Raw genomic sequence first — 13,916 nt, 5'->3', positions numbered from 1 at the left:
TTCAAGTTAATGAGTAATTAGCTAATCAGTAAGTTAATCAGTAAGCTTCCTTTGGACCCTGAAAATAAGTTGGGGAAGAGAGCTAAAAATAAAAGCATGTAATTGGTAAATTAGATTATAGCACTTCAAAAGTAGTTTTGTGCAACTGAAGTATGAAATTCCCATTTGCTGTTAAGAGTGTGCCAAGTAGCAAAGATTTTTCTTTCCTTTGATTCCTTCTAGACATCAGGAATTCTTTGCAAATTGCATTTGGCAGATTTGTGCATGTTATAAAGACTGTTGGCTAGAAATTGTCTCCAGGCAGGTAGTGTGGTTCTGTATCAGTAAAGTAGTCCTCCAGGAGAGACTGTATGTATTCAAACTAATAAATTTGTAGTTAACAGAAAAATAAAAGGAAGTTTGAAGGATAGAGAAGTGATTTAACACCTAAGCTGTGTATTGCAGTCTTTAAATACATCTTCAAAGAAAATGTGTGAAAAGTGGTTATCCTACCTTTTTAGCTGGAGAAATACTAGTATCTTAGTATGAATTAATTAGTATTATAATTAATTAAAGCACTAATGTCTTACCATTGATCTCTATCTTTAAAAGAGTGAAAAAAAAAGAGCAAAAGTAAAGGTGCTAGGAAACTAGATGTGCCCTTTTCTATCCTGAAGGGAAGAAGACAGTTTCCATTGCCTAGGAAATTGTTTAAAGTCATAAAAGCAGTGATTAAGAGTACTTACAGTTGTGATTTGTTCAATGTATGAATGGCACAAACTTGATTGATTGGTTTCTTCTTAATAATTGGCAATGTTTGGAACACACTGTATAACTTATCCCTGAGATTTCTTTGTGTTAACGTGCTTTACCAAAAGCTCAGGGAGCTAGTGCCTTGTGCTCAGTAGTAGATTGTGGTGTGAGTACTGTTTACAGCCTGGAGTTCGGTTAGGTTAGTGACTGTTTCCCTAACAACTGAAGGCCAAACAGAAACCTCCACCTCACAGGGTTAGATGTCTTCCTTTGTCAGGAATGTTTCCCTTTGTTGCAGGTTTCTGTGTACTGTGAAAATACAGTTGCAGTAACAGTTGTTAGCAGAGTATATAATTATAATACAGAAGCAGAGTATGTAATTATAGTATAGTAGAACAGGCATGTTATCATACATCATCAGTAAAAAGTAAGCAAAAGTCTTTGATTCATCCTGTACTGGTATAGGGGAGCAGGAAAGTTGTTCCAAGCTCCTACAAAAGAGCCCATAGATCTGTATCCCACCAAAGTAATTTTCTGTTACTGATTCTTCAAAAATACAGACTGAGGAAAATAAACTAAGCAGTGCAAAGGAGTCTTGCTGGAAATGCACTAAAGCCAGTTGTTTGTGGGATGAGAGCCTTCATCTTTCAGCCTTGTATGTCTTTGTCTCCAAATCTTGTTTTCCTGCAGAGGGATGTCTGTAGTGGTTCTACATAAGGGGGGAAGGGGTTATGGGTTTATTGTATTAAGATGGTTTCTTAGACCAAGCAACCTGATTAAATATCTTAAGCTGTAGTTACTCTTTCTCCTTAGGTGACGATAGTGGAAAAGGCAGACAGCTCCAGTGTGTTGCCCAGTCCATTATCAATCAGCACAAAAAACAGAATGACATTCCTCTTTGCCAACTTGAAAGACAGAGACTTTCTTGTACAGAGAATCTCAGACTTTCTGCAACAAACCACTTCAAAAATATACCTGGAGAAAAATATTTCTGGAAGCTATATGAGTTCAGATGATGAGGTATGTGGAGGAGCATGAATTTGTGTACTAGAAGAAGGGGACTGTAACTGGTGTGGGGAAAGAAAAGCCAGGGAAAAGCCTTGTAAGCTTTTTGTGAAGCTAAACCTCTGTACAGAGAAATGTTTCCTCTTTTAACACCTTTAGCTTCCTTAAGCTGAACAGTTAAATGTTACGGCTAGGATATCTACTTTTTTCATGTAGGACTTAAGAGAAATCGCCATTGCTGTGGAGGAGCTACTGTTAATTCCTGCTACCATGTTCTGGAATTAGTGTGTTTTGTTGAAAATGTCATAGTTAAGTAACTGGTTAATTGAATAATATTGTTTAATACCTATTGCCTTGTCCAAATCAAAATGTAATTGTGGAATTTGAGGAAATTATCAGTTGACTCAAAATTCCTTTTATTCAGGACTTCAGCTGCTAAATCTTACTGACCTGAGCAAGTCTGCATGTGCACTGCTAGTGAACTTTGGAACATTTGAACTAACAAAGCAAAAACCCAAAACAACCCTCACCTAGAATTCAGGTGGCCCTGTTCTGAACCAATTCCTTATTTACCTAGGCAGAGTAAATGGTTCTTAAAAGATATGATTAGATAAACTTTACTCAGGCACCTTGAATATCATGGCATCTACTGAATTCCTAGGTTTTATGTATGAAAATATGCTTCATATTCCAACCTCATCAGATCTGTTAAAATCAACAAAGTTTAGTAGTTCAGATCTCAAAGCTGAAAAGGCTTTGGTGGTGTATCATTTCACATTCCAAATCCGTACTAAGCCATACCTTAGTCTTGTACCAATTAGCCCTACCCTGTTTGCCATGTAAATCTTAAAAGCCACTTTTTTACTTGCTTTGTTGATGATGAGGTATAATTAGTGTGGGGGTGTAGCTGTATACTAGAGCATGTATGCATATGTGTATAATACTGAAACTTTGTCTTGCCTTTTTGCCCTAAATGGATCTGTGCATTCTACCTACTGAATTCTAAACACAATTTAATAATTGCAAGCATTGTTATTACATTTAGTAGTATGACTACATATCTAGACATGCGTGGCTACTAATTTCAGTTTCAGGCATTTGGTGTGAACGGCCGTGTGAGATCTTACTTTGAGAAATTTTCGAAGCTGTTTGAGAAGTTAGAAAATTCTTTTTCTTCAAAACGTTTTTCTTTCAAATCACGGTCTGTCAGTGTTGAATTTTCTATAGAACTTGTAAGTGAGGGGAACAAAATAATTTATTTTGTGTATGTCTGTGTACACACACATAAAAATGTTCAATTTAAATCTTTAAATATTTAATGGTCAAGTAGCCATCTGGGGATTCAACAGTCCTGTGATGTTGACAGGAGGCTAAGGGAGCTGCCTTAATGCCCAGGGCTACTTAGAGTTAACACTTTAAATTCTAATGATAGGATATGATTACTTTTCCAGGGTAGGGGGGCACTGAGAAACTGGAAACAATTTAATTATTCTATACTGGTTTAATTTCTGCTGTCATATGTTGTGAATGTACCTGGGTGATTTAATTGCTCAGGTTTTGTTAGCTGTTAACATCATAAATTTTGAAGTAAAATGAAGTGAAAAGCCTAGACTCTGGCTCAAGCCCCATGTCTGTTATTGCTTGTGACTGCTTTCTACAGGTGTTTACAAGATCAAGTAGTGTTATTTCTGCCAGCCCTCATAAAAGCCTCAGCTCTGAGTCTGAGGGAGAGCGACAGTTCAATCTTAATGACAATGGCATTCCAACAGCAACTCAAGCTTTAATGACAATGTATCGGCGGAGGTCACCGGAGGAGTTCAACCCCAAGCTGGTAAAATACACAAGCTGGTAAAAATACAGCTGTACCTGCCTGAAAAAGTTGTTAAATCATGTTGTAAAATCCACGTTTCTGATGCAGAAGCATTCTGCCACAGACAGTTTAAGAGGCAGCATTTTTCACAGAGATGTTGAACATGCTGCCATTTTGCAAACAGTTTCGCTACATAAGAAAAGCAAAGTTGGATATAAATCAAGGAGAGGTTTTAGGCCTGCTCTTAAGTACAACTGCTTCAACGATGTTCTTTTAACAGCAAGGTCTATTGGGATAGAAACTAAGAAATGGGAGGAGGCAGCCCATTAAAAGGAGGATCGGACTGCAGCCAAGTTATTTCTTGCTCACTTGGGAAGTTAGGACATTGCAGGCTTTTTAGCGCTTAGCATTTCAGTGGGGCAGAGTGTTAGAAAGAGAAGCTGCGTCTTTATGCTTGCCTTTTTTGCTCTTAGGCTAAAGAGTTTTTGAAGGAACAGGCCTGGAAAATTCACTTTGCTGAATATGGCCAAGGAGTTTGTATGTATCGCACAGAGAAAACCAGAGATCTTGTGCTGAAGGGCATTCCAGAAAGCATGAGAGGGGAACTTTGGCTACTGTTTTCAGGCAAGTATTCATTTGAAATGAGATTGGGATATAAGTAAAAGTGTGAGGGGAAAAAAGGGATTTCAAAGATGCTCAAAGGTGCACGTGGTAAGTGTCTAAAAATATTTGGAGCAAGCAGGGCTGTGATTGTTAACAGGCAGCTGACTGGTTTAGACAAGGTCTGTTTAGGCCAGTAAATACCCTTTCTCAAACAGGAAAATTAGGGAAGAATATAGAAAAGCAGAACACACACCCTGTTACCAGAAGCCAGCAGTCTGGGGGCCTCTAGATGTTTGACAACCACCAGCAGGACTACTTCCCATATATTAAATCATTTCTGAATCCAGTTAAGCTTTTGGCCTTCACAGCAAGTTGTTGCAAGGATTTCCAAAGTCTAAGCATGTTGCATGGAACCGCTATCCTTATTTAAATAATTTTCTAATAATTTTTCAATAATGTTTCTTCATAGGTAATGCTTATCTTTATACATGTTCTCTTTGCTGCTGGGCGTTAGACAAATGTTTTCAGCAAATATACACAAGAATGCACAGATCTGTCCTAAGTCTAATTTACAGCTACTTTGGACCAGTTTTCATGGTGTATGTATAATTAGTGTTTTCTGTATGCACTACTTTCTGCTGCTGACGCTTGATTTCCTTTGCTGCTGAGATTTTAATTTCCAGAGAAGTTTTAAAGTCAGCAGTGAAATCTCATGGCAGCTCTGACAGCATTGCTGAGACAGGCTGAGTGCCCTGCTCAAGGTGACAGAGTCATTTTCAGAAGCAGGAATAGAGCTCAGGAGTTTCTGTCTTTTGCTCGTTGGCTCAGATATCATACTTTCTGCAACCAAGCATTAATATACTCCCTCCGCAGGGTAAGTAGCTTTCTCAGAGGCCTATTTTGAATTATGTAGGATAATCACACCCACAGCCAGCTGCAGAGGGAGCTCATGATACTGTTTGACTACACAGCTGGTTTGCTCTTCACGCCTTATGTTTCATTCTAGCAGAAAGAGAGAGGGACTGTATATTTTTCCTTTTTTTTTTTTTTCTTTTTAAATGCCTTGGGGAAAAGACAAGAAGGGGTAGCAGCTCAATCACCTAAGCGTGTCAGGCTGGTTTTTAATCAGCTGTACAAAAATAGCATTTCATATTTGCTTTTGAAGTGGTTGTTGATGGCATCCAAGATGAATGGTAGCAGGAAATCATTGTGTTGGGATACTGTATCTGCTAACCCTTGCTTTCTTCTCGTTTTAATACTGTTCTCTCACTCCTAGGAGCCATTAATGAGATGGCCACTCATCCCGGCTATTATGAGGACCTGGTGGAGAAATCAATGGGGAAGTATAATCTTGCTACAGAAGAGATAGAGAGGGATCTGCACCGCTCCCTTCCAGAACACCCTGCATTCCAGAATGAGATGGGTATTGCTGCTCTAAGGAGAGTCTTGACAGCTTATGCTTTTAGAAATCCAAACATAGGATATTGTCAGGTAATTGAAACACCTTGGCACTCCTTCAGTTTCTGGAATTCCAGTTATTTCCTTATACTCCTATTTCTTCAGCCATGTACATTGGCATTGGCTGTGTAAAGTGCACAGATGCATACATGTATAATACGGTCAGGGAGAGCCTCAGTGCTGCCGAATTACAGTCATGCTGAGGTCAGAAGAATTTGACACAAGGACCTACTCCTAACAAAAGTATTAGCAGCTCATGCTGAGATGTGCATTGTTTTCTGTAAGCAAATTTCCTGCCCATTAATCTAGAGACTGGACAGAGGACAACAACAGAGCTGTCCTGAAGTGCATCTACAGAAAATGACAAATGAACCCTTTCTTTTAAGTAGAAAAAACCCTCCAGCTTTAATTGTTCAACCTAAAATTTTTACCTACTTATTTAACGTATCAGTTGTAATACCCCTCCAGAACCTCCGTTATTTTTATTTTTTTTTTTAATTATAAAATCATAGAATCATAGAATAGTTAGAGTTGGAAAGGACCTCAAGATCAGTCAGTTCCAACCCCGCCACCATAGGCAGGGACACCTCACACTAAACCATCCCACCCAAGGCTTCGTCCAACCTGGCCTTGAACACTGCCAAGGATGGAGCACTCCCAGCCTCCCTGGGCAACCCATTCCAGTGCCTCACCACCCTAACAGGAAAGAACTTCCTCCTTAACTTATGCTATTCAGTCATTCAGAACAAAACCCCAGAAGGTATCTTGTCCCTGTGCTTTGCAACCATTTATCAGTAGAGCTAGTGCTGAGCAGTGCATGCTTTTGGAGTTCTTACGCCTGTGATTCCGGTCACATTAGTTCCTGGTCGTTAATCGTTCTTTCTTGCTATATAACTTTGAGTTATTGCATGAGCCCCTTTTTTGCCTTCCTGCCTATTTTTGCAAAATGGAATCTTGAATTCATGAGCCTGATTAATGTCTTGAATGTTAAAACTCCCAGGTACAACCCCAGTAAGTGAAAGTGCAAACAGTCCCAACAGATACCATCATAAATTATTTAATAATATGTACAATATGAAGTAATAACTACAATAACTTTTTGTAAAGGTTGTTTAACAGGAACAGTAGAAAGACACTGTGATTCTGGTTCCTAAAGCTGTCACAGTAATTGGGACTTGGTCCGTGGCATTCAGAATGCTGGTTCACAGTTACAGTGACAATTCAGGAGCTGAAAGAAATAGCATAGACTTTGACAGAGTTTCAACATTGTTCCAAGTTTCAGTTGAAACCTTAGTTACTATTTCAAACAGGTAATGATCAACCTAGAGTCTTAAAATGTTACAGGATCTGAAATGAGCAGCTAATTCCTTAGAAAGCAAACTGTGAAGAAAATGGCACTGAAATACTTCATTTCTTCAAACTAGCAGAGGTCTAGTCAAAAGCTGTAAGCGAACAATTCAGAGGTCACTGTACAATGCAGTGACATTTGAAATGGAGTGGAACAGGCCATAAAAAACTGTTGTGCACACAAACATGGAGAGTGAGCAACAGCAAGAGGCTTCTGTTTCACTATGCTCTCATTATTCATGACCGACACTATTACAGGCATTTGCCTGAGCTCGCAGATGCTGTGTCTCGACTTTTTCATATGAGCAGAGAGCACAGGGAGTGCAGACTGCCTCTGCAAGGTGTGGTACAGCAGCGGCCATCATTAGTGCTGTAGGAGGCATTTTGTCTGCATCAGACCCAGATTCCCCAAGAGCACTTACTGGCAGAATATCAGTAGCAGTGTAACTGGATGCTTGCAGGCCTGATTAGGCCCTTTATTATAAAAAGAAATCTTGATTTATTTTTTTCCTTAACAAAAAAGTCTAACGATATTTTGTGGTTTGAGACTTCTTTTAAGCCTTCCGTTGAGCACTGAGAAAACACTGTCTGCTTTTTTACAGGAAAATATGTGAACAATTTGGAGTCTGCAAGGGGAGATGTAGCTGGTTTCTTAACCATAGTAACCACTTATCTGCCCAGTTACTATGCTAGATATCTAATAAATGGGTCTAGTAATTTTTATTTCTTTCTTTTAGGCTATGAATATTGTCACTTCAGTACTCCTCCTTTATGCAAAAGAGGAGGAGGCTTTTTGGTTGCTGGTGGCTCTGTGTGAGCGTATGTTGCCTGACTACTACAACACAAGAGTTGTTGGTATGTTATGGGGAAATTTGCTAAAATTACAGTACAAAAATTAACCAAATTAATTGGTGGTATTGGGACTGAAACAAGCGTATGGGTAGAGGTATGTGTGGCATAGACACAACTGTGAATGCTAGTGGCAAGACAGTTTGCTCAGGAGTATAGAAGCAAGTCCAGAAACAGGTACTGTGATATTCAATAGTTTTTTTCACTTATGATTAGATGTAATTCTAAAGTGGGCTTCAAGTGAATAAAAAAAAAAAGAGATGGGAGGCTAAAATTTGAATTTTGGGTTATCTGGTTATCTAGTTAAAGTAAGGTGGAAACGGGAGCTTTGGCAATTTGCAGTACAAGTGTTTGTGCCCATTTTCTCTCTGATTGAAAGGGAGCAAGTATCTGAAAGCTGTTGTTGTTAGATGACAGTTTCCTTGTGTATGTGGAAGTGAATGGCCCTTCAGTTTATCATGGAAATAGTCTTTACTGTAGCTCACAAATGCTTGAGTTCCTCATTCAGCCTGAGAACTTATTCTTCCTGTCTTGCTTAAGACACTGATGTTACGGCATAGGTATGTTTCTCTTGAAACAAATCCAGACCTTCACAGTCACCCTGGCCTCCACCAAGAGGTGATGCTGAGAAGTCTTACTCTAATTAGTAATGTTAAGTACTAAGCCATCATATAACTTCTGTAGGTGTAGATCACAGTGACCCTTTGTTAGCTCTTACAAAATATATAATTAAAACAAAACTTACTACGGTTCAATTGGTATTTCTAGCTCAGTAGTGGAATAAAATCTGTTGTTTATCTGCAAGTGAGAAAATGTGTGTAAGCATCATGTAGAATACTCTTAGGTTGTGTATTTATGTTTCCATGTAGAGAGAATGTATGTGTATATACTTTTCTCCCCTAAATGGTGATGTGGTCAGTTGCTCCCATATTAATCGACATCCAACCTCATTTATTTTCAACAGGAGCATTGGTGGATCAGGGTGTCTTTGAAGAGTTGGCTCGTGACTATGTTCCACAGCTTTATGACTGCATGCAGGACTTGGGTGTAATATCGACCATTTCCCTGTCCTGGTTCCTCACTCTTTTCCTCAGTGTAATGCCATTTGAAAGTGCAGTGGTGGTTGTGGATTGTTTCTTCTGTGAAGGAATAAAGGTGATATTTCAGTTAGCGCTCGCTGTCCTCGATGCTAATGTAGACAAGCTGCTTAACTGTAAAGATGATGGAGAAGCCATGACAGTCTTGGGAAGGTATTTATTACAGAAAATAAAGTGTCTTTCTTTTACGTTTCTTTTTGCTTACTTTTCTGATTTGTGTTCTTCTGTGTCGCAGTACAAAATTGAAACCAATACAGTATGTGTAAATCTTTTACATACTTACAGTCTCCTTTCACCCATATAAGACACTCTATAGTATCTTAAAATAATGCTAAGTTACCAACTATAAATTCTTTTTTCAAGACATTCAGATAAACTTCCCAAACCTGGTTATAGAAGCTTAATTTGGTTGATTATTTTAGTTGATACATGGTTTTTGTTACTTCATCTTTTGCCTGCTGCCTTTTAAATGGTGCTAAGAAAAAAACTTGACCTTAAGGGAAATTGTTTTGGGAATGGACTAAACAGAACTTAGAAGAATTAGGTAGGCTCCTGAATGAATAAATTTCAGTTAAATAGGAGGCTGATAAATAGACTGGATTGAGTTGTTATCACAGATTAATACTGATGAGTGTAACCTCTGATTTCCTTGTTGAGTTTGGAGTAGTGTTTAGTTTTCAAGTTGCTGCTAAAACTTTGGAATCTTTTTTCCTGGGAAGTTTCATTAGTATAGCCTTACTAAACTCTGGTTTTAATTTCTTTGGGAATTAAAGAAGACTGGTTGTGTTTTCTCTGAAATAAGCCTCAGTGATTGCTGAGGATTTAAGTGTTCTGCAACTGCATGGTAGAAGACAGATGATTTACAGCAGCTGCATTGGTGGAAGGAACAAGCCCTTTAAAGCCCCTTGAAGCAAAGTTGGGGAGTAGTAGGACGGGTTATTTAGACTGAAACACACTGACCTTTGTTGCCATGGTGTCGTAATTCCTTTAGCATGTTTAAACAGCCAGAAGCAACAAACCTGTTCAATAAGCTACTCGTTTGTGACTAGCTGTATTTGAGCTATTTCTTGTTAAGGATAATGAATTACCAGGGTTACCTTGGCTGTGTTTGAGAAAAAGCAGTGTTAGGGTAGGATTTGTCAAATTACTGATGTCGAAAGTCATGGAGTTCATTAGCAGAGTGGCTCGATCATTTTTACATTTAATAATCTATATATAACCCTTATTCTGTTAACCCTTGGAAGGGAGGGGGGTACAAATGAATCTTGTGCTTTTCATTTATTTTTCTTTTCTCCCCACACCAGATATTTGGACAGCGTAACTAATAAGGACAGCACTCTTCCACCCATTCCTCATCTTCACTCACTGCTCAGTGATGATGTAGAGCCTTATCCTGAGGTGGATATCTTCAGACTAATCAGGTCTTCATATGAGGTAGGATAGGATTTCTTAACAGGAACTTGCCAACTCGCACTACTTCTGCTTTAGAGGCATTTGGTACTCTGTATTTTGGCTTTGCGTGGAACAGAAAGAACATACAAGAAATAGACTCATCTCAGAAGTCTGAAATGGGGCAGGGAAGAGGGCTCAGTGTTTCTTTTAACCAAAACTTTTAATTGGAGCTGTTTTATATAGAAGCCTGCAACATCAGATGAGAGCAGCCCCCAGTGGAAAAGTGATTTACAAACAATACGCTGAACTTGTAATTCAAAAAAGCTTTTTCATGTTTTTCTGAAGTGAAGTATTAGTGAAACCTGCATTACTTCAGATCTTTCTATTATCAAAGGAATTTTGTCTCTTTTTACCTTTGTTCTCAGCGAGTGCTGATTCTGACCACTAGCTTCTAGGCCACTAGCTTCTGCACTGTAACCGAAACGAAAAATAATTCATGTGAAAGGAGCTGGTAACAACTCATATTTGTAAAGCACAGAACAGAGCCTGCAAAAACCCCTAAAACTTGCAAGTCCTTAAATTTTAAAAATAAGCTATCAGTTAAAATGGTGATTACACTGACATAGTAATCTTTTAAAGAAAATTAAAGAATAATTTTAAAGAGTTACGGTTTTCAATTTTCTCTTTTCCTTCCCTGACGTGCAGGATAAATTACTGTTTTTAGTGTAAGATGTAGATGTAGATGCAGATGCATACTTAGCAATATGATAGCTGCTTCAGAGGCACCTCCCATGTCCCTAAAACCTCCTTGCTTTAATAACATGATATCTGTTTAAGAAGGAAGTAGGTAATCCTTCGTGTATTCTACACTGAAGGGCAAATTGGTTCAAGTCAGATGTGTAGTTCTTCACATAGTGTTAGAATGGGGATAAGGATGTTTATGTGAAATTCTTGTTTTCCTTGTATTTTTCTCATTTTCTCATCATGGAGACAGCTTGTTTTGGCTTAACTGCTTTCACATGAATAACCTAACTCCATGCAGAGCCAGTCTGTCTTTTGGGGGCTTATGCAGCACAGAATTCTGTAACTCCTAGATAAATAACCAGCTGTACTGCAGTAAAATTAGGCAAAACAAATTGCATGGGGAGCAAAGGACTGTGAGAAAAGCAGGAGCGAGTAGCAAAGAGAGAATGTGTTTGAGGAGAAACAAATTGGTTGATTTGATTATTTAAAAAGAAAAAAAAGTAGAATCAGTGAGGGATCATACCCAGGAGGTAATTGCATGAGACCTTCCTATTCTGTAGGCTACATGAGTTTTACTTTTATGGGTGTAACAGAGCATCTCCTTTGACCTCCAGACCAGAGCATAAGCCTTGTGGAATAAATGTGGCCTCACAGCCACAACAGACCTCTCTTTCCAAGGTTTTGTGAGCCCTGTGGTGCTTGATGGATATTTTGTCTAGATACATTTTTTTTTTTTTTTTTTTTTTCCCAAAAGACTTTTTTATTTGCAAAACGCTCCAGGTGCATGAAACATTATTTTACTCCTGGGGTACATGATACAGGTGCACAGCTTTACAGATGAACCCAGCTTTAGTGTTAATTTGATCACACAAGACTGTGCTAGCAAATTATGACCTGCTATGTAGATGCACTTACATTGGAAATACACTTTCATTCTGGATGGATTTACATCTTGCCTCACCCCTTTTTAGTGTTAGGTATGGCATACTTTGTCTGATATTGTTGCTCCTGTTGGTCATCTGTGCATTTCTAAGTACGTTACAAGTGTTTTCTTGATGGCAAAAACCTACTTATAATTAACAAAAATAAATCTTGGGGATTAGGCATTCCTCTGCATACAAAAACATGGAGTGTTATTCTTAATGGGTTTCCCCTGGGATATTTCTGTAGTACACACCACAGCTCCTTGACTGAATTGTGGAAAAAAAAAAAAAGCCAACAAAACCTTCTGAAAATAAGGCTTGGGCACTTTAGAGGATCTTCTTAATGGAAGTTGCATTCTTGATGCTCAGTTTCAGACGTAATAAATGTAAGGACTGTGATGCTGCCTCAGCTGTTAGAGGTCCAGTTAGTCTAAACATCTCTCTCTGTAATACTTGATATATTCCAGGACAAGTTGAAATAAAGTCCTGCAGAACAGTTGTTTTTAGAGATGTGCCAAGCAAGAAAGTATAACAGCTGATACTAGGGTTAAAATGTGTTGATTTGTAACTTAATGAAGACCTTTCAAATTAAATTAAAATAAGGTATTGGGAAAAACAAAATCTTGAGGTGTATTCCTAAAGCCTTTGTAATTTTGTCGTGTGTTAGAAAAATACCTTTGTCATGTGTTAGAAAGATGCCTTAACAGCAGGTTTTAAAATACACTTGTGTGGTATAATTAAATTAATGTCTCAAGTGCATTAAAAGCAAGCTATGAGTATTCCAAATATTAATACACAGACTGTGCTGCACTTCTTTTTGTCTTTTCAGAAATTTGGAAGTATCCGAGCAGATTTAATCGAACAAATGAGATTCAAACAACGGCTGAAAGTTATCCAAACCCTTGAAGATACTACAAAGCGCAATGTGGTAAGTTCTTTGCAAAGATTAAGACCAGCCAGTTTCTGAAATTTTAATTAGCTTTTCAATGAGTCATGGATTTCAGATACGTAACTGATAATGTTGTGTTTCAAAAGGTACGAACTATTGTGACTGAGACTTCTTTTACTATTGATGAACTGGAGGAACTGTATGCTCTTTTCAAGGTAAAGCTAAATAAAGACAAGATGTTGTGCCTGCAGGAAATGCAAGTGTTTATTTTTTATAAGGGACTGTGTCTTTTCTAAAGACCAGATTAAGTCTGTGAGTTGCTTACTATCAGGTATCTTAATGTAAACTTAAATTAGCTGTTGCTAATATATATACAATAAAACCCCAAACCAACCAATCTTTAAAACTCAGGAAATAAGTAATTCAATAAATTATTTGTCCATGGAAAAAATTAATTATACTGATAAAGTCTGTTGTAATGGAAAAGTTAATAGACACAGACATTTGATCAGTCTTTAAAAGCTTACGCATGTCTCTCTACCTACCTAACCCAAGCTTTGGAATTCAGCACCGAAATACCTGTATTCTATGATCTCAGACAGTTAATAGTGCCACATCACATTGTTAATGCTTTAATGTATACTGTATTACATGGTAATTCAGTGTCACAAAGTGATACGTCTCCATAGGTTGGTTATACAGCAATACCATTAGATCCATAAATTTAATGATGATGGGTTAAAATGCTTTAGCTTCACTTTCACAGTGCATTAAAACAAGATACTTTTTTCCTCTGTTTTTGTTAGAAGAGATTTTTTTGGCATACCAGGAAGAATTTCTCTCAATTTCCCATCTGTAATATCAGGTCCTAAAGTTGTCTAAATCCTGTAGTACCTTCTTTCAGTCCTCCATGGAATTAGTCAGACCAAGTCAGATGGCTTACCCCAGCTGATCACTGTGCAGTGCTAGGATCTCTTTCTGTAAGCTTCTGAATTGTTTTGAATTAGATTCTACCAAAATCAGCTCCAGAACTTTCACTGAATTCAACAGACTGAAAGAGTAGGATG

General features: G+C 38.0%; 1 protein-coding gene across 2 annotated transcripts in view; it reads left to right on the top strand.

Annotated features, from left to right (window-relative positions):
• Nucleotides 1-13,916, top strand: part of TBC1D9 (TBC1 domain family member 9) — a 48,983-nt gene that overhangs the window by 24,795 nt on the left and 10,272 nt on the right. For both annotated transcript variants that reach the window (XM_065687664.1, XM_065687669.1), the window contains exons 7-15: nt 1,546-1,752; nt 3,398-3,568; nt 4,021-4,171; nt 5,427-5,641; nt 7,693-7,810; nt 8,769-9,054; nt 10,206-10,335; nt 12,790-12,888; nt 12,996-13,064. In XM_065687664.1, coding sequence (XP_065543736.1) covers nt 1,546-1,752; nt 3,398-3,568; nt 4,021-4,171; nt 5,427-5,641; nt 7,693-7,810; nt 8,769-9,054; nt 10,206-10,335; nt 12,790-12,888; nt 12,996-13,064 — 1,446 coding nt within the window. The remainder of the gene's footprint in view (nt 1-1,545; nt 1,753-3,397; nt 3,569-4,020; nt 4,172-5,426; nt 5,642-7,692; nt 7,811-8,768; nt 9,055-10,205; nt 10,336-12,789; nt 12,889-12,995; nt 13,065-13,916) is intronic.

The sequence above is a fragment of the Lathamus discolor genome, chromosome 1, assembly GCF_037157495.1.
Source record: "Lathamus discolor isolate bLatDis1 chromosome 1, bLatDis1.hap1, whole genome shotgun sequence".
NCBI classification, from domain to species: domain Eukaryota; kingdom Metazoa; phylum Chordata; class Aves; order Psittaciformes; family Psittacidae; genus Lathamus; species Lathamus discolor.
Note: the sequence above shows the minus strand (reverse complement) of the source record. Positions and strands in the feature narration are given on the sequence as shown.